Raw genomic sequence first — 18,457 nt, 5'->3', positions numbered from 1 at the left:
CTGCAGGACTTGAAACATAGTGAAATAGAGAGTGGAGAAGTCATGGATGATAGCCAGGTTCCCTGTCTAGTGAATGAAAAGAGGAAATCTATTGACAGAAGAAGAAAAAACCTAGATGTCTCTTACTTAGAGCTGGCAACGGGCATAGCCACCTTTGTAAAAATCACTTCAAATTTCTGTACTGAAGTCCCTGGCATAAGGTGAAAAGCCAGGGCTTTGGGATTAACAGACAAGGTCAAATTATTGCCCCAATGGCTTGAAACATTTAGTTAACATTTTTCAGAATTAATTTCCTTGTTTGTAAATGGGATAATTATCCCTACCCCACAAATACATTCCAAGGTTTCAAGGAGATATTTGTAAAGTGCATTGTCTGTCATTTTTGAAAAGGTAGTGGTAGTGGTTTACATGATGCATTATGATCTGTTCCTCTGTGCCCTGTTTCATTGTATATTCTTGAACTGATTGCATTATTTCTGAGCTTCAGAACTAGATATCTAACTATTTGCTTAATATCTCATTTTGGATTGCTCAAAACTACAACAAATACAGTATGTCCAAGACTGAACTCCTGATCTTTTCTGAATTTACTCCTGCTAACTGAGGCTTCTTTTTGTGTTCCCCTTCTTAATGACTATCACATCATCAATTGCTCAAGCCTGAAAATAGAGATGCTTTTACTTCCCTCCCTAATACAATATCATCCTATTTGTCTCTCATTTATTTTACCCCCATGTCCACTGAAGCCAAAATAATACAAATCAAATCATGCCACTCCAGTCCTTGAATTTTTCAATAGTTTTATTTGACTTTCAGGTTAAAGAAAAAGAAACTGTCACATAGGGTAAAGATCGTTCATAGCAACTTCCTATCATATAACATTCCCCCCTTGTCATCTGAATCACAGTCACACTGTCCATCTTTCTATATATAAATCATATAATTTGAATTATTGTCCCTGGTAATTTTTAATCAACATTATGTTGTGCAATTAATCTGTATTACAGCATGTGATACAGATTCTTTTCATTGTTGTATGATATTTCATTCTTTTACCATATCATAATTTATCTATTCCACTAAATGAGGAACAATTAAGTTGCTACTGAATTGAGATTCTGAGGCATATTGATGTTACAAGCATTCCTATACATGTCTTTGGATGCACACAAACAAGCATTTCTGTATATCTAAAAGTATAATTGCCAGGTCATGGGTGCTGCATATATTCTGCTTCAGTAGACACCACCAAATATTTTCAAAAGCAATTATACTGTTTTTACACTATCGTTAGCAAAGTATAAAAATTTTCTTTATCTAGAGCCTTGTGAAATTTTGGAATTGTCAATCTCTCCTCTTCTTTATATTCTTTTCCCTCCTCCTTCCCTTCCATTCCCTCCCTTCTTCCCTCCTTCCTTTTTGCCTCCCTCCCTCCCTCCCTCCTTCCTTCCTTCCTTCCTTCCTTCCTTCTTCCTTCCCTTCCTTCCTTCCTTCTTTCCAGCTATGCTCGTGGGTATATATTTGTATATCATTGTAGTATTATTTTGAATTGAGAAAAGAGTGAAATTCGCTTTGAATCTTCATTCCTGGGTCCAACTCCACTTTTTTTCTTGAGGACCCAGCTGTGGAAATTTCTGCACTTGGCGTTTTCCCAGAAACCCTCTCAGACTTTAGCAGGCTGAATAAGATAAATCTTGTTTGTAATTCCTTTGCATTCTCTCTTTAGTCACATCATACATTTAAATACTTATGCAATAGGTATCAGATATTTTTCTTTATTTCTCATTAAATTGTTCCCATTATAATCCATGCTCGCCAAACCTATTTCAGTAGGTGGTAGAGAGACAATATTTATTATTTTTCTTTCACTTAATGGACATTTATTTCAATGAAGGGATGGGAAAAAAAAGAATTTTGTGACCCAAAGTATTATACAAAGGAGAAAGAAAGTTAAATCTATGGCAAAATATTTATCCATTCCAACCACTTATAAACATATCTAGAAACAAAGTGAAGCTCCATATAGAGTCAACTTGATAAAATTTTTGCTTTCTAGGTCTTAGTTTTCTTATGTATGAATTGAAAGAGTTGGATGGGTTAAACTGTAAGATACATTCCACAATGTTGACTAAAACATTTATCATAAATGAGACTGGCAGTATATTTGTAGAAGCTACTGATGAAGAAAATGAAGCTGGGAGGTAAGTACAGGGAGAGCAGGGTTTCTGAGTCCTGACACACTGGATCAGCCAATCACAGATGAAGGGAACTGAGGAACAAGAGTGCATCTCACTTTCCCCCAAACCAATGAACTTGTGTTGTGCCCTGGGCCAATCTGCTCTCAGAAGCAAGGAGGGCAGGAAGCTGGGTGGGGCTTACAAGGAAGAGCAGGGCTAGCTGCTGCTTACACTTGCTTCTGACACAACCGTGTTCACTAGCAACTACACGAACAGACACCATGGTGCATCTGACTGCTGAGGAGAAGTCTGCCGTCACTGCCCTATGGGCCAAGGTGAACGTGGAGGAAGTTGGTGGTGAGGCCCTGGGCAGGTAGGTATCCAGCTTACAAGGCAGGCTTAAGGAGAGTGAATGGCAGCTGGGCACGTGGGGACAGAGCAATCCCCTGAGATTCTGACAGGTGCTGACTCCCTCTGTCCTTTTGCTGTTTTCACCCCTTAGGCTGCTGGTTGTCTACCCCTGGACTCAGAGGTTCTTTGAGGCCTTTGGGGACCTGTCCACCGCTGATGCTGTTATGAAAAACCCTAAGGTGAAGGCCCATGGCAAGAAGGTGCTAGCCTCCTTTAGTGACGGCCTGAAGCATCTCGACGACCTCAAGGGCACGTTTGCTACGCTGAGCGAGCTGCACTGTGACAAGCTGCACGTGGATCCTGAGAACTTCAGGGTGAGTCTATGGGACCCTCAATGTTCTCCTTCTTCTTCTTTTCTATGGTCAAGCTCGCGTCATGGGGAGAGAGCTCAATGGCAGGATGCAGTTTAGAATGGAGAAGAGGTATTCTGGTTACAGCACTATGGACTCCTCGGGACCATTTAGTTTATTTTAGTTTATTTTACCCTGTTTGCTCACAGCCATCATCTCCTCTTATTCATTCTTGTTCTCTCCTGTTTGTTCTCTGCAATGCCCTCTCTGTTTTTAATCAAACTTTATTTTGAATGTCTAATTTAAAAATAAACTTTCTTTTTTTATCCACTTAAAAAAATGTTACCTAATAATTTCCCCTTATCTCTTCCTTTCGAAGCAAGGAGGATAAAATGTTGTATTGCTTCTTGAAATGGTTCTAAAGAATAAAAATGAAAACACGTTCTGGATTAAGGCAGAAAGAGAGAAACATTTCTAAATATAAATTCAGGCTGATATGGATGGATTCACATCAGTAGTAACACCTACACTTCAGCTACCTTTCTGCTTATACCCTAGGGGCACAGTTTGGGATGAGACTTTACTCTAAGCTGGGTCCCTCTACTAACCATGCTCTTGCTTTTTATCTCTTCCACACAGCTCCTAGGCAACGTGCTGGTGATTGTGCTGGCTCGCCACTTTGGCAAGGAGTTCACCCCGGAGCTTCAGGCTGCCTACCAGAAGGTCGTGGCTGGTGTGGCTAATGCCTTGGCCCACAAGTACCATTGAGATCCTGGCCTATTTCTTGGTGACCATTGGAAGACCATATTTCCCTAGATTCTATTTTCTGAACTTGGGGAAATAATGTCTACCCTCAAAGGTATGGCTTCTGCCTAATAAAGAACTTTCAGCACAATTTCCTGATTCCTTTTACTCATTTTTTTCCCTAAGGATATGGGAAAGTCCCTGAGGGTCTACAGAGAGGGTACCTTTGTGTCTTATACAAAGAGGTCAAGGGAAATGAGAAAAAAAAGGGGGCCGTACACAGTCAGTAATGGATGAAACTTCTATCTTAAAGTGTAAAAACTGTCAAGAAGGTTTGAAATATAGAGAGGGTACCGGCACGACAGGGGCTGTATGGGAGACCTCAAACCTAAGACAGAAACTTCAGGTTAATGCTCTGATCCATTTCCAGTAATTACTCAAAATGTAATGTGCTCAGTCAGAGACATAATGATTGCTCAAAGTACTGTTATGTCTCCTTTTTTCCTACTTCCCCTGCTTGCATGCTGTAGGCAGCAATGCTATACTATATCAGATGTTCCCGTTCTAAGGCATAACCTCCCTCTCTCACTTGCCCCAAAAGACCTCAAAATTAACCCTACCCTCCCTTTTGAGGTAAAGTTCAGTGCTCACATACCACCTGCTCACATATCTTTTGACCGTAGTCTCAATGAACTCTCCAGTATTGCCTAAGAAAATCTTTCCATACAACCCCCACCTTCACCCACTTTTCACATTTCTTCCTATCAAGCACATCCACCCTCCATGCTGTGTAAGCGTTTCTGCGTGTTTTGTACTATCCTACGTGACTACTGTGCCTTTTATAGTAGGTCCTCCATAGACAGCAAATGTATATTTATTAAATGAAATAATCAATGAATGAATAATTATTTCTTGTCTTAGAATTCCTGGGAGTAGAGGACAATCCAAACAATAGACCATTGCGTAGAGTTTCTTTGTGTTAATGCACAAAGAAAGTCAACCACTGAGGAAGCATATAGGAAAATAAACCACTGATCAGACATTTGCTGTGTCATCATAGGTAGTGAAATATCTTTGAGCATTATTTTTGTCAAATGTAACATTAGAAGGATTTCGAGAACCTTCTAATTCATATGTATTTCTTTAAATCTATATCATTTCCTGTTGATTAATTTTAGGCTTACTTGACTACCTGAAACAGAATATGTTGCTTTCGTCTATAAAAAGTGTTTTTATAATAATTCTGTTTTACTACCAGGTTATAGACAATGCATTACAGTTTACTGTTTCACCACTATATTGTGAATTAACTGAAGGCAGAAGATTTTTTAAGTACTATTTGTTCCTTCTCAGGTCATTGTACACAGTAGGCACTGAGAACGCTTTACATCCCAACAGTATGTTTAAGAACCACCTGGTCACATCCCAGAAGCAGAGGAGCCTCAGGAAAATTTTAGGAAGTTTCCTTTCACACTCCTGAGCACAGAAAAGTCATCATAAGAATCAGACATTAGGAGACAAAGAGATTTTCAAAGGATTAGAAAGAGGGTGGGCTTCCCTGGTGTCGCAGTGGTTAAGAATCCGCCTGCCAATGCAGGGGACACGGGTTCGAGCCCTGGTCTGGGAAGATCCCACATGCCGCGGAGCAACTAAGCCCGTGAGCCACAACTACTGAGCCTGCGCGTCTGGAGCCTGTGCTCCACAGAGGGAGAGGCTGCGACAGTGATAGGCCCGCGCACAGCCGCAGCTGGAGAAAGCCCTCGCACAGAAACGAAGACCCAACACAGCCAAAAATAAATAAATAAATAAATAAATAAATAAATAAATAAATAAATAAATAAATAAAAAAGAAAAGAAAGAGGGTAAGAGAGGCTGTGGGTTTCACAATCTGGAAATGAGGAAACAAAGTACCATTCTTCCCTCTAAATGGTCATAAAAAATAAAAAATATATAAAAACTTACTACTCTCTTTTGTTCCTTCACCTGTGAAACTGGCCAATGAATCTAGACAAGAAGTTGGGCCTGAAAATCTCCAATACTGGAGAATTCAAGAGAACATCACTGGGATAAGACTTGGATCAAGCTCAAACTATTACTATATACTAGGTGTTGGTGTCTCCACATCGGGAGTGAGGAGGTCAAGGGATGGAAGGAGACTTTGGCAGCTTCTTATATGCTTTCATTCCTTGTTAAAGTGGAGCTTCCGTAAAAGTCTAGGAGTAAAATTAGTTCCTTAATATTTGATTTCAATTTTATTTGATAATTTACCCAACGGTTATTTCTATTTTCTGCTACCATGTTGTTTTATAGCCTACGTTCAGTACGTGTTAATGAAGATGGGGTATGTGTGTGGAAGAAAGAGAGATGGAAAGAGAGAGGAGGCAAGGAGAGAGAGACAGAGACAGAGAGTCAGGGAGAGAGGGAAAAGGAGGGGAGAAGAAAGGAGATGAGAGAGAAAGGGAAGTAACTAATACTGTGCATTATGTTCCATAATCATTTTAAAATAAACTAATTTAATGTCAAGGGAATTCAGCATAATATTCTAGATTATCCATCTCTTGAGCCTCAGAGAAGGGCCCTGAAGGTTTAGCTTTAGGATTTAATGCCTTACATATTTGTAAGCGGTTTCCAGACTGAAGCCAAGATTCTGCCTCTAAAGATGTACAGTTCCAAATTTAACTTGGGAAAGTGTCCCTTTGCTCTTGATATGTCAGTACCATAGCCCACTTATGAGGTAAACAAAGCTAATTCTGAATGAAAATCTGAGCCCAATAGAGGAAATATTAATAAGGAAGTTATTAACTGAGACATTACCTGTTCTGTAATAGTTAGAGTATAATTCCTTTATCAAAGTTATGGTTATACTGAATTTATTGTTTTATAGAAAGAAATATGACTTTTTTTTCTTTTTAAATGAGTTAAACCATACTATTCTTAAACTATTCTGTGTGTATGACCTCTGTTTCTATGAGTTCTGCTCTTCATGGAGCATTTTTGCTTTATTTAATTGTATTTATTTAATTTAGTTTTAATTTATTTTGTTATATTTTATTTTACTTTATTATTTTTGGAAGAATGCCAAAACTGTGGTAACTAAGATATTGTGTATCTGGGAGAGAAGAGTAAATAATAACTGCTTTACCCAGAAAAATATAGATTAGATTGCTGAAATGGTCTACTCGGGGAATTAAAATTGAACACTAGAGCATGTACAAAAGAGTTCTAACTGAAAAGTATTTTTTGAAACAAATGATAAAACCACATATCTCTGGATGAATGTCATGATCCTCTTGAAGAAAGTTAATAATCATCCTCTTAATTGTATTCAGACTAGGCCCATCCTGGTATAGAACATTTGGAATTAGTTAAACTTGATCGACTGGAGTAAAGGAAAAAGAAAAAAAAAACTCTCTCTTGGGGACTTGTAGCATGTGTGTGTGTGTGGAGGGGCATGCATGTGTGTGTTTAGTGCTCACTGCGGCTGGAATCAAAGTAGAGAAAACATGCTGTGGATCCCTTCACAGAGTACAAATTAGCTCACAGTGATGAAGGCGTCAGTGGGCCTAAGAAGTGTTCCAGAACCTTTGAGTGCTGACCTGGATTTGAGCTTGAGGCTCTGCACATACACCATTTATCACACTATTCACTCTTCCTTATATTTGCCTGGTATGTCTGAGCTTTTGAAGCCTTATTACAACTTGAAGCCTTATCCCTGCAGGGTTATGGTAATAGAAGGAGAAACCTGTTTCACTCTTTAATCATACCAAGCAGCAACGGTGAAACAAAGCAGCAACTCTTGCCCTGAGACTTGGATGGTGGTGGATGCCACAGCTGTCCATACAAAAGAGTGGCTCATAGGCCATCCATGGCAGAGGACGGTGTAAGAAAGAAGACACAACTCCAATAAAGATGTTAAAAAAAAAAAAAAAGAAAAAGAAGACACAATTGAAGAATTTAGGTGTATATGAATACAATGGAATATTACCCAGCCATAAGAACAACATGGATTGACTTGGAGGGTATTATGTTTGGTTAAATAAGTCAGACAGAGAGAGGCAAATACTGTATGTTGTCACTTTTATGTGGAATCTGAAAAACAAAACAAACAAATTAATATAAAAAAAGAAAAAGAGACTCACAGATATAAAGAGCAAACTATTGGTTAGCAGTGGGAAGAGAGGAGAGGGGAGGGTCAGGAAAGGGGTAGGGAATTAAGAGGTACAAACTACCATGTATAAAATAGATAAGCAACAATGATATATTGTATAGCACTGGAATTATAGCCATTATCTTGTAATAGCTTTTAATGGAGTATAATCTATAAAAGCACTAAATAAATCACTATGCTGTACACCTGAAACTAATATAATAGTGTAGATCAACTATACTTCAATTAAAATTAATTAATTAAGTTAAAATTAGAATCAAAAGAATTTAAGGAAACCACCTCTGAGAACAGGAAATGGTAGGGGAAGTCTTTAAGTAGGTGCTATTTCTGTCAGTTAAGATGGCAAAATTGTAGCCTTGACAATTTGGCTCTTTACAGGAAAATATAGGCATATTCTATACTCTTATTTAGTAAGTTCCATGAGTTTTCCATGACACAGGTTTCCTGAAAAGATATGTCCAAACTTCCCCAGAAGTGGTCCTTTCACGTACATATGCCTGACCTCTGATATCAGAAGTCTGAAATAGGGTCTTGAAAAGAGTACAAATGTAAAACAATGATAAAGCTAACAGAGGTTTCAGTTGAATAAAATGAAACTCAAAACCTAAAGGTCAAACCAAATGTGGGGTTGGTTTTTATGGTTGTTTTTTTTTTTAACATTTAAGACATTTGAAAGACATCTTTCCCCAGAAGTCAACATGTAAAATTTTTTTCCCAAGGATAGAACAATAGTAAGATCCTCTTTGCTTCAAGGTTTTAGAAAAGAATGAATATAAATTGAAAATGTTGAAATTCTATCTTTTTTACCCCTATAATCTTTTTTTTTGGGCATATAATTCTGCCCTAACCTCCAGATAGCAAAACAAGAGCCAAGATTTTCTTACATGTCTGAGAATAATCAGAGTGAATTTGTTCACAAGTGCTTGATGGGTCTTGGGACAGGTCGAAGGGTTGAGGAATCTTTATTTATCTAGAAATGATGGAGAAAATATTTTGGAAAATGGAGCAATGAAAGTGGGAATTTTATGTATTTCTTTGGAACAATTAGAAATAGAGACGTCCTTTTCTTCTAGTTCACTTAAAATTATTTTAGTTGGAGTTTCAGAGCCTTAGAGCTGAAAGGATGAGAGATTTTTGTTAAATATGTGTTGCCAATGATGACAAAGGAGAGAGAAAGGTGATTGTAGACATCAAGGTACCCGAATCAGGAGATTCTAAGGTAGGAGAAACATGGTGAGTAAAAATTGTATGGCCCTTTCCTTACTGAAAGGAAATGAGAATTCAGGAAGCGGGTAAGATGCAGAAGGTAGAGATGAGGAAAAGTAGGGAAAATAACTAATAGGCACTTGAGATCATATGCTGAGCTCAGAAATGCTTGCTGCTTTTGCTTTTTTCATTGAATTTTTTAATAGTAAGAAGCAAAACTCTATACTTATAGAGAAGTTTTTCCTGCCTAAGAAGTTAACAGGATTTATTACATGGAGAAAAAAGAGGAAGAAGGAATATTGGAAGAGCTGTACCTATAGAGGAATAAATTTTAGTAAAAGAAGGAGCAAACAAACAAAAATATATAGAGAAAATAGAATAATGGGTGATGAATTTAAATAAGAGAAATTTTTATAAACACAGCATTCTTAGTGGCCTAGGGGAGGAAAACAAATAATCTGAGCCAAGGTTAGAATGCCTTTCCACATTTTTACCCCTCCTTTTAAATCACGGAGAAGCTTCTCTGTTCTCCCAAACCCTTTCCCACGTCAGTCCAGGAAGAAACAAGTTATATGCCTCTCTTTAGTCTTTGAAAACATTGCTTCCCTCAGGGTTACTAAAACCTTGGAGTTGTGATCAATTTTTTACTTATTTGTGTTTCTTACTACACTGAGTGATCTCTGTTTTCATCTATGGATTCCCAAACCCTAATAGAGGAACTATCTCACAGGACCTCTCGATTCATATTTCTATTTTTCTATCATTATTTATTTGGTCATAAATAAGAAAAAAATGAATGAGTAGATGAATGAATGAATGAATATTTGTTTTCTTACCAGAAGGATTTAATCCCAATCAAGAGAAGAAAAGAGATGCATACTTAGAACTAGGGCAGAGGTTTTATCCATGCTGTCCTTGTAATAATTTTGCATATTCTGAAGGCACAGGATATGATCCATCCATAGAGTCTTAAGTTGAATCACAGTGGGCAAATCCCTTCCACATTCTGGACCTCAGATTCTTCATTTGTGTACTAAGAAAATAGAGGAGGCAGTCTCTAAGAGATTACTACATTGTGATTCTAAAAATTGTACAAGTAAACTTGCCAAGGATGATGATTTTAGTAGCAATTTGTATTGCTGGAATGAGTGGGACCTGGAGATACCCAGAGAGAGGACTGAAGGCCTGGAGTCAGTGCCAGGAATGCCAAGGAGAGGTATGGCTGTCATCATTCAAGCCTCACCCTGTGGAACCACACCCCAGCCTGGGCCAATCTGGTCACAGAAGCAGGGAGGGCAGGAGGCAGGGTTGGGCATAAAAGGAAGAGCAAGGCCAGCGGCTGCTTACACTTGCTTCTGACACAACCGTGTTCACTAGCAACTACACGAACAGACACCATGGTGCATCTGACTGCTGAGGAGAAGTCTGCCGTCACTGCCCTATGGGCCAAGGTGAACGTGGAGGAAGTTGGTGGTGAGGCCCTGGGCAGGTAGGTATCCAGCTTACAAGGCAGGCTTAAGGAGAGTGAATGGCAGCTGGGCACGTGGGGACAGAGCAATCCCCTGAGATTCTGACAGGTGCTGACTCCCTCTGTCCTTTTGCTGTTTTCACCCCTTAGGCTGCTGGTTGTCTACCCCTGGACTCAGAGGTTCTTTGAGGCCTTTGGGGACCTGTCCACCGCTGATGCTGTTATGAAAAACCCTAAGGTGAAGGCCCATGGCAAGAAGGTGCTAGCCTCCTTTAGTGACGGCCTGAAGCATCTCGACGACCTCAAGGGCACGTTTGCTACGCTGAGCGAGCTGCACTGTGACAAGCTGCACGTGGATCCTGAGAACTTCAGGGTGAGTCTATGGGACCCTCAATGTTCTCCTTCTTCTTCTTTTCTATGGTCAAGCTCGCGTCATGGGGAGAGAGCTCAATGGCAGGATGCAGTTTAGAATGGAGAAGAGGTATTCTGGTTACAGCACTATGGACTCCTCGGGACCATTTAGTTTATTTTAGTTTATTTTACCCTGTTTGCTCACAGCCATCATCTCCTCTTATTCATTCTTGTTCTCTCCTGTTTGTTCTCTGCAATGCCCTCTCTGTTTTTAATCAAACTTTATTTTGAATGTCTAATTTAAAAATAAACTTTCTTTTTTTATCCACTTAAAAAAATGTTACCTAATAATTTCCCCTTATCTCTTCCTTTCGAAGCAAGGAGGATAAAATGTTGTATTGCTTCTTGAAATGGTTCTAAAGAATAAAAATGAAAACACGTTCTGGATTAAGGCAGAAAGAGAGAAACATTTCTAAATATAAATTCAGGCTGATATGGATGGATTCACATCAGTAGTAACACCTACACTTCAGCTACCTTTCTGCTTATACCCTAGGGGCACAGTTTGGGATGAGACTTTACTCTAAGCTGGGTCCCTCTACTAACCATGCTCTTGCTTTTTATCTCTTCCACACAGCTCCTAGGCAACGTGCTGGTGATTGTGCTGGCTCGCCACTTTGGCAAGGAGTTCACCCCGGAGCTTCAGGCTGCCTACCAGAAGGTCGTGGCTGGTGTGGCTAATGCCTTGGCCCACAAGTACCATTGAGATCCTGGCCTATTTCTTGGTGACCATTGGAAGACCATATTTCCCTAGATTCTATTTTCTGAACTTGGGGAAATAATGTCTACCCTCAAAGGTATGGCTTCTGCCTAATAAAGAACTTTCAGCACAATTTCCTGATTCCTTTTACTCATTTTTTCCCCTAAGGATATGGGAAAGTCCCTGAGGGTCTACAGAAAGGATGCCTTTGTGTCTTATACAAAGAGGTCAAGGGAAAAGAGAAAAGGAAGGGGGCCATACACAGTCAACAATGGACGAAACTTCTATCTTAAAGTGTAAAAACTGTCAAGAAGGTTTGAAATATAGAGAGGATACCGGCATGAGAGGGGCTGTATGGGAGACCTCAAACCTAAGACAGAAACTTCAGGTTAATGCTCTGATCCATTTCCAGTAATTACTCAGAAAATAATGTGCTCAGTCAGAGACATAATGATTGCTCAAAGTACTGTTATGTCTCCTTTTTTCCTACTTCCGTTGCTTGCATGCTGTAGGCAGCAATGCTATACTATATCAGATGTTCCCATTCTAAGGCCTAACCTCCCTCTCTCACTTGCCCCAAAAGACCTCAAAATTAACCCTACCCTCCCTTTTGAGGTAAAGTTCAGTGCTCACATACCACCTGCTCACATATCTTTTGACCGTAGTCTCAATGAACTCTCCAGTATTGCCTAAGAAAATCTTTCCATACAACCCCCACCTTCACCCACTTTTCACATTTCTTCCTATCAAGCACATCCACCCTCCATGCTGTGTAAGCGTTTCTGCGTGTTTTGTACTATCCTACGTGACTACTGTGCCTTTTATAGTAGGTCCTCCATAGACAGCAAATGTATATTTATTAAATGAAATAATCAATGAATGAATAATTATTTCTTGTCTTAGAATTCCTGGGAGTAGAGGACAATCCAAACAATAGACCATTGCGTAGAGTTTCTTTGTGTTAATGCACAAAGAAAGTCAACCACTGAGGAAGCATATAGGAAAATAAACCACTGATCAGACATTTGCTGTGTCATCATAGGTAGTGAAATATCTTTGAGCATTATTTTTGTCAAATGTAACATTAGAAGGATTTCGAGAACCTTCTAATTCATATGCATTTCTTTAAATCTATATCATGTTCCTGTTGATTAATTTTAGGTTTACTTGACTACCTGAAACAGAACATGTTGCTTCCGTCTATAAAAAGTGTTTTTATAATAATTCTGTTTTACTACCAGCTTATAGACAATGCATTACAGTTTACTGTTTCACCACTATATTGTGAATTAACTGAAGGCAGAAGATTTTTTAAGTACTATTTGTTCCTTCTCAGGTCATTGTACACAGTAGGCACTGAGAACGCTTTACATCCCAACAGTATGTTTAAGAACCACCTGGTCACATCCCAGAAGCAGAGGAGCCTCAGGAAAATTTTAGGAAGTTTCCTTTCACACTCCTGAGCACAGAAAAGTCATCATAAGAATCAGACATTAGGAGACAAAGAGATTTTCACAGGATTAGAAAGAGGGTAAGAGAGGCTGTTGGTTTCACAATCTGGAAATGAGGAAACAAAGTACCATTCTTCCCTCTAAATGGTCATAAAAAAAATATATATATATAAAGACTTACTACACTCCCTTTTGTTCCTTCACCTCTGAAACTGGCCAATGAATCTAGACAAGAAGTTGGGCCTGAAAATCTCCAATACTGGAGAATTCAAGAGAACATCACTGGGATAAGACTTGGATCAAGCTCAAACTATTACTATATACTAGGTGTTGGTGTCTCCACATCGGGAGTGAGGAGGTCAAGGGATGGAAGGAGACTTTGGCAGCTTCTTATATGCTTTCATTCCGTGTTAAAGTGGAGCTTCCGTAAAAGTCTAAAAGTAAAATTAGTTCCTTAATATTTGATTTCAATTTTATTTGATAATTTACCCAATGGTTATTTCTATTTTCTGCTACCATGTTGCTTTATAGCCTATGTTCAGTACGTGTTAATGAAGATGGGGTATGTGTGTGGAAGAAAGAGAGATGGAAAGAGAGAGGAGGCAAGGAGAGAGAGACAGAGACAGAGAGTCAGGGAGAGAGGGAAAGGGAGGGGAGAAGAAAGGAGATGAGAGAGAAAGGGAAGTAACTAATACTGTGCATTATGTTCCATAATCATTTTAAAATAAACTAATTTAATGTTAAGGGAATTCAGCATAATATTCTAGATTATCCATCTCTTGAGCCTCAGAGAAGGGCCCTGAAGGTTTAGCTTTAGGATTTAATGCCTTACATATTTGTAAACGGTTTCCAGACTGAAGCCAAGATTCTGCCTCTAAAGATGTACAGTTCCAAATTTAACTTGGGAAAGTGTCCCTTTGCTCTTGATATGTCAGTACCATAGCCCACTTATGAGGTAAACAAAGCTAATTCTGAATGAAAATCTGAGCCCAATAGAGGAAATATTAATAAGGAAGTTATTAACTGAGACATTACCTGTTCTGTAATAATTAGAATATAATTCCTTTATCAAAGTTATGGTTATACTGAATTTATTGTTTTATAGACAGAAATATGACTTTTTTTCTTTTTAAATGAGTTAAACCATACTATTCTTAAACTATTCTGTGTGTATGACCTCTGTTTTTATGAGTTCTGCTCTTCATGGAGCATTTTTGCTTTATTTAATTGTATTTATTTAATTTAGTTTTAATTTATTTTGTTATATTTTATTTTACTTTATTATTTTTGGAAGAATGCCAAAACTGTGGTAACTAAGATATTGTGTATCTGGGAGAGAAGAGTAAATAATAACTGCTTTACCCAGAAAAATATAGATTAGATTGCTGAAATGGTCTACTCGGGGAATTAAAATTGAACACTAGAGCATGTACAAAAGAGTTCTAACTGAAAAGTAATTTTTGAAACAGATGATAATACCACACATCTCTGGATGAATGTCATGATTATATTATATTCTAGGGGCACAGTTTGGGATGAGAGTGAAATATGCTGAGTCCAAGCTGGGTGCCTCTATAACCATGCCCTTGTTTCTCGACTCTTCCACACAGATCCTGGGCAATGTACTGGTGGTTGAGCTGGCTGAGAACCTTAAAAATGAATTCACCCCGGCGTTGCAGGCTGCCTATCAGAAGGTGGCGCCTGGTGTGGCCAACGCCCTGTCCCACAAATACCACTAAGCCCCCTTTCCTGATTTCCAGGAAAGACCTTTTTGTCCTCAGAGCCCCAAACCTGGATATAGAAAAATAAAGAAGAGTTTTGAGCATCTGGCCTCTGCCTAATAAAAACATTTCTTTTCATTGCACTGGTGTATTTAAATTATTTCACGTCTCTCACTCAGATGTCTCTCACATGGGAGGGCAGGCATTTAAGTCATAAAGAAATAAGGGGCTAGTTGAGACCTCGGGAAAATATATCTGTATCTTGGACTCCATGACTGGAGTTGTTTTAAACAGCTAATATAAGTGGAAAACAGACTCTGCTGCTTGTTCTTACTTTCCCTTAAAGAATTCAAGTTGCAGTTTGATTTGGGAGTTAGATCATTGCTATGTTTTATTTAAATCAATTATTTTATTTAGCCTTCCTTGTAAATGTCTTCTCTCTCTTTAATTGTCCAGAACCTAACAGCCATAATTCCACTAAGTTCTTCTGCCTAAAGACACCACTGTTCTTCTAAGATTTTCCTTATGTATTTTACTGCCCTTATTGCTCCTCCTCCTTTGACCGCTCTTATCCTAGTTTCCTCTGTCGTCTTATAAAGATCCGCATGAAGGACAGAAACCAGGGGGAGGTAGATTTGCTACCTCTTCCCTTGTATTGTAATACTGTGATAAATATAGGACTGAAGACAATGTAAAAAGGGGCTTTTGTGGCTTGATATTCACTGCTGTCTTGTAATTCTTTCATGGGCTTACACCAAATGGAATTCCATTGTCCTCAGGATGGTTTAACATCTACATCCAGGAAGTGATTGGAGGTCTGCTCTCTTCCTTATCCTGTCTCTGATGGTTTCTCTGCCTTTGTAGTTATTAACATAGTGTTACCAGCAGCAACACATGCCAATTTAATTTTATTATTCAATACCCACTTATGTGGATGTTTGATTCTGGAAATAATATATGAATTTCAAGTAATCCTTGTCCCCTGCTGCATCCCAATTCTGAATCTAGTTGGGAAGATTCTGAAGGTAATGCATCTAACACGTGACTATAAATGAGTGTGTACAAGGCTTTATGAGATCAGAGGGTGAAGCTCTTGGTATGAAATGGGTGATAAAGATAAGTAGATACTTGTCCGAAGGAGAAGAGGAAAAAAATCAGAATAGAAAGGGAGGATAACATATGCCAAATCATCGATGAATAATGTGTTTGTGTATTCTGAGAATTTCAAGTAAATAGGAAAGAGAATTGAAGCAAAACTGCCTGGAATGGAATAGAATAGAATAGAATAGAATATACTATGAATATGAATTTGAATATAAGAGTATATGAATTTTGGTGAACGCTGTGGGGGATATATTTAAAATTAAAAATTCACCAACAAGGGCTTCCCTGGTGACGCAGTGGTTGAGAATCCGCCTGCCAATGCAGGGGACACGGGTTCGAGCCCTGGTCTGGGAAGATCCCACATGCCGTGGAGCAACTGGGCCTGTGAGCCACAACTACTGAGCCTGCGTGTCTGGAGCCTGTGCTCCGCAACAAGAGAGGCCGTGATAGCGAGAGGCCCGTGCACCGCGATGAAGAGTGGCCTCCGCTTGCCACAACTAGAGAAAGCCCTCGCACAGAAACGAAGACCCAACACAGCCATAAATAAATAAATAAATTAATTAATTAAAAAAAAATTCACCAACAAGAGGATACAGTCTCATTATTCATGAGATGCTTGCACTGCTAATTGACAAGTAAAGTAAGATAGTATAACAGTTCAGAACATAATTTTGAAATCAGACAGCCTGGATTGAAAAAAATCTCTACTACTTGTTAGCTCTGACCTTGTGAAAAATTAGCTAATTTTGCTGAACTTCATTTTTCTTACCTGTAAAATACTCAAAATGATATCATTCTTATGGTGTGATTGTAAGGATTAAATGAGATAAAGTGCACAAAAATGTTCATTGCAACATCTGGCACTTCACATTGCCTGACACACAGCTCAGCAAATGTAAACGAAATAGTATTTTTGTTATAATTATTATGAATAATATGGGTAGAAGTGGCATCATTGATATCAATGATGATGCCTGAAAGAATTGTCTCATTAAAGAGAAAAAACATAACCAGAAATATTATTTTTTTTAATATTTGTTTATTTATTTTTGGCTGCGTTGGGTCTTCGTTGCTGCACACGGGCTTTCTCTAGTTGCAGCGAGCGGGGGCTACTCTTCATTGTGGTGCACGGGCTTCTCACTCTGGTGGCTTCTCTTGTTGTGGAGCACGGGCTCTAGGTGCATGGGCTTCAGTAGTTGTGGCTTGTGGGCTCTAGAGTGCAGGCTCAGTAGTTGTGGCGCACGGGCTTTGTTGCTCCCGGGCATGTGGGATCCTCCCGGACCAGGGCTCGAGCCCGTGTCCCCTGCACTGGCAGGCGGATTCTTAACCACTGCACCACCAGGGAAGACTAGAAATATTATTTCTTGTCTGGTACAAGCTATGCCCCACTCCCCAACCTCTTACATTCAGGGATGTGTGTGATTTGTTCATTCCTGAATAGCCACAGCTGAATGTACCAGTTGGGGTCCAGCTGGGAGAAAGAAACAACATTGTTAATTATAACAAGAGATTGGAGAACTGGAAGACTGATTACTGAGGAGTAAAGAGGACTCTAAATCGCTAAGAATAGAAGATATAGGAAGCAGGCACTGTTCCTAGTGCTGAGATAGAGCATTCAAGTAAGGAACAATGTGAGAGAGGTCTTTTCCCCGGACCTCTTGAGAGAGAGCATGCCCAAGGCTCAATGCATGGTTGAAAAAAAATTTGAGGCTTCAAAGCTACCTGAAGTGAGGTACATAGGCATCCATCCATTGGGAAGTGCCATGTCAGCAGCATTTATTGAAAATCTATTCCCTGGGGTGCCGGGGCGGCCACCCATATGGAGGAACTGCACCTCAGATGTTCCTATGAAACTGCCTGGGGGTATAACGGGAGAAATGATTCATGAGAAAATTCCAGAAAAGCAACACTGGATTACAAAGTTACTCCTGGGGTGTCAGAGGGAGTCATTCACCAGAGATCCTGCCTTGGCAGTCCACCGCTGCAATGCCATGTGTGTTGCTGGAAGCTGGCCCTGGAGAAGCTGAGCACCTTGCCGAAGCCTGGAGCTGTAGAGACAGAGATGGTTGCAGGATCCTGCCTAGAGAATCACAGCAGAACTAGGAAGAGAGTCCCCTTCCTCCTCCAGTGCCTCTCCAGAACACCTTACTGACAAAACTTAACAGTGTGCCAACTTGAAAAGGAGCGCTTCTGTCAGAGTCTACAGCCATCATCACAGAATGGGCAATTAAGAGTGGATTAAGAATCAAGACACAATTGATAACTGACCCCCCCCCCCCCAACCCCGGGCCTACACTGAGTGCTTGTGTCACTTAGAGTACATAGGGCAATATGTGAGAAAAATGCAATTAGGACTAGCAAATGATAAAGCAGTGCTTAGAGGATTATGAAATTAGTAAAAGAAGTAGGGCAGACTTTATCATTGTTTGGATTAACAATTTCTCCTCTGTATAAATTTGATATATTTTTCAACTTGTTCAGATGCTGGGAAAACAAAAGGAGTATGTATTCTGTACTCCCATATCCAACAGAAAGATTGTATACATTACTTCCACTGTTCTGTTTTTGTTTCAGTGACGAGCATAAAGATGATAATTTTGAAATTC

The 18,457-nt window shown here is 39.3% G+C and overlaps 2 protein-coding genes across 2 annotated transcripts; both read left to right on the top strand.

Moving 5' to 3' along the window:
* The first annotated feature begins 2,393 nt into the window (after window positions 1-2,393).
* On the top strand, window positions 2,394-3,773 carry LOC132370611 (hemoglobin subunit beta). Its single transcript, XM_059930945.1, has 3 exons — window positions 2,394-2,550; window positions 2,680-2,902; window positions 3,518-3,773. Exons 1-3 carry the CDS (start codon window positions 2,459-2,461, stop codon window positions 3,644-3,646), a joined length of 444 nt encoding a protein of 147 aa, XP_059786928.1. The 5' UTR covers window positions 2,394-2,458; the 3' UTR covers window positions 3,647-3,773.
* A 6,556-nt stretch (window positions 3,774-10,329) lies between these two features.
* Window positions 10,330-11,708, top strand: LOC132370610 (hemoglobin subunit beta). Its single transcript, XM_059930944.1, has 3 exons — window positions 10,330-10,485; window positions 10,615-10,837; window positions 11,453-11,708. Exons 1-3 carry the CDS (start codon window positions 10,394-10,396, stop codon window positions 11,579-11,581), a joined length of 444 nt encoding a protein of 147 aa, XP_059786927.1. The 5' UTR covers window positions 10,330-10,393; the 3' UTR covers window positions 11,582-11,708.
* The last annotated feature ends 6,749 nt before the right edge of the window (window positions 11,709-18,457 follow it).

The sequence above is a fragment of the Balaenoptera ricei genome, chromosome 8, assembly GCF_028023285.1.
Source record: "Balaenoptera ricei isolate mBalRic1 chromosome 8, mBalRic1.hap2, whole genome shotgun sequence".
NCBI lineage: Eukaryota > Metazoa > Chordata > Mammalia > Artiodactyla > Balaenopteridae > Balaenoptera > Balaenoptera ricei.
This window is presented reverse-complemented; position numbering and strand designations above follow the sequence as displayed.

Excerpts from the sequence above, each read along its gene's own strand:
- LOC132370610 (XM_059930944.1), top strand. The coding sequence starts at position 10,394 with ATGGTGCATCTGACTGCTGAGGAGAAGTCTGCCGTCACTGCCCTATGG. Across the intron at positions 10,486-10,614 it reads GGTGGTGAGGCCCTGGGCAG|GCTGCTGGTTGTCTACCCCT; the intron begins GTAGGTATCCAG and ends TTCACCCCTTAG. Across the intron at positions 10,838-11,452 it reads TGGATCCTGAGAACTTCAGG|CTCCTAGGCAACGTGCTGGT; the intron begins GTGAGTCTATGG and ends TCTTCCACACAG.
- LOC132370611 (XM_059930945.1), top strand. The coding sequence starts at position 2,459 with ATGGTGCATCTGACTGCTGAGGAGAAGTCTGCCGTCACTGCCCTATGG. Across the intron at positions 2,551-2,679 it reads GGTGGTGAGGCCCTGGGCAG|GCTGCTGGTTGTCTACCCCT; the intron begins GTAGGTATCCAG and ends TTCACCCCTTAG. Across the intron at positions 2,903-3,517 it reads TGGATCCTGAGAACTTCAGG|CTCCTAGGCAACGTGCTGGT; the intron begins GTGAGTCTATGG and ends TCTTCCACACAG.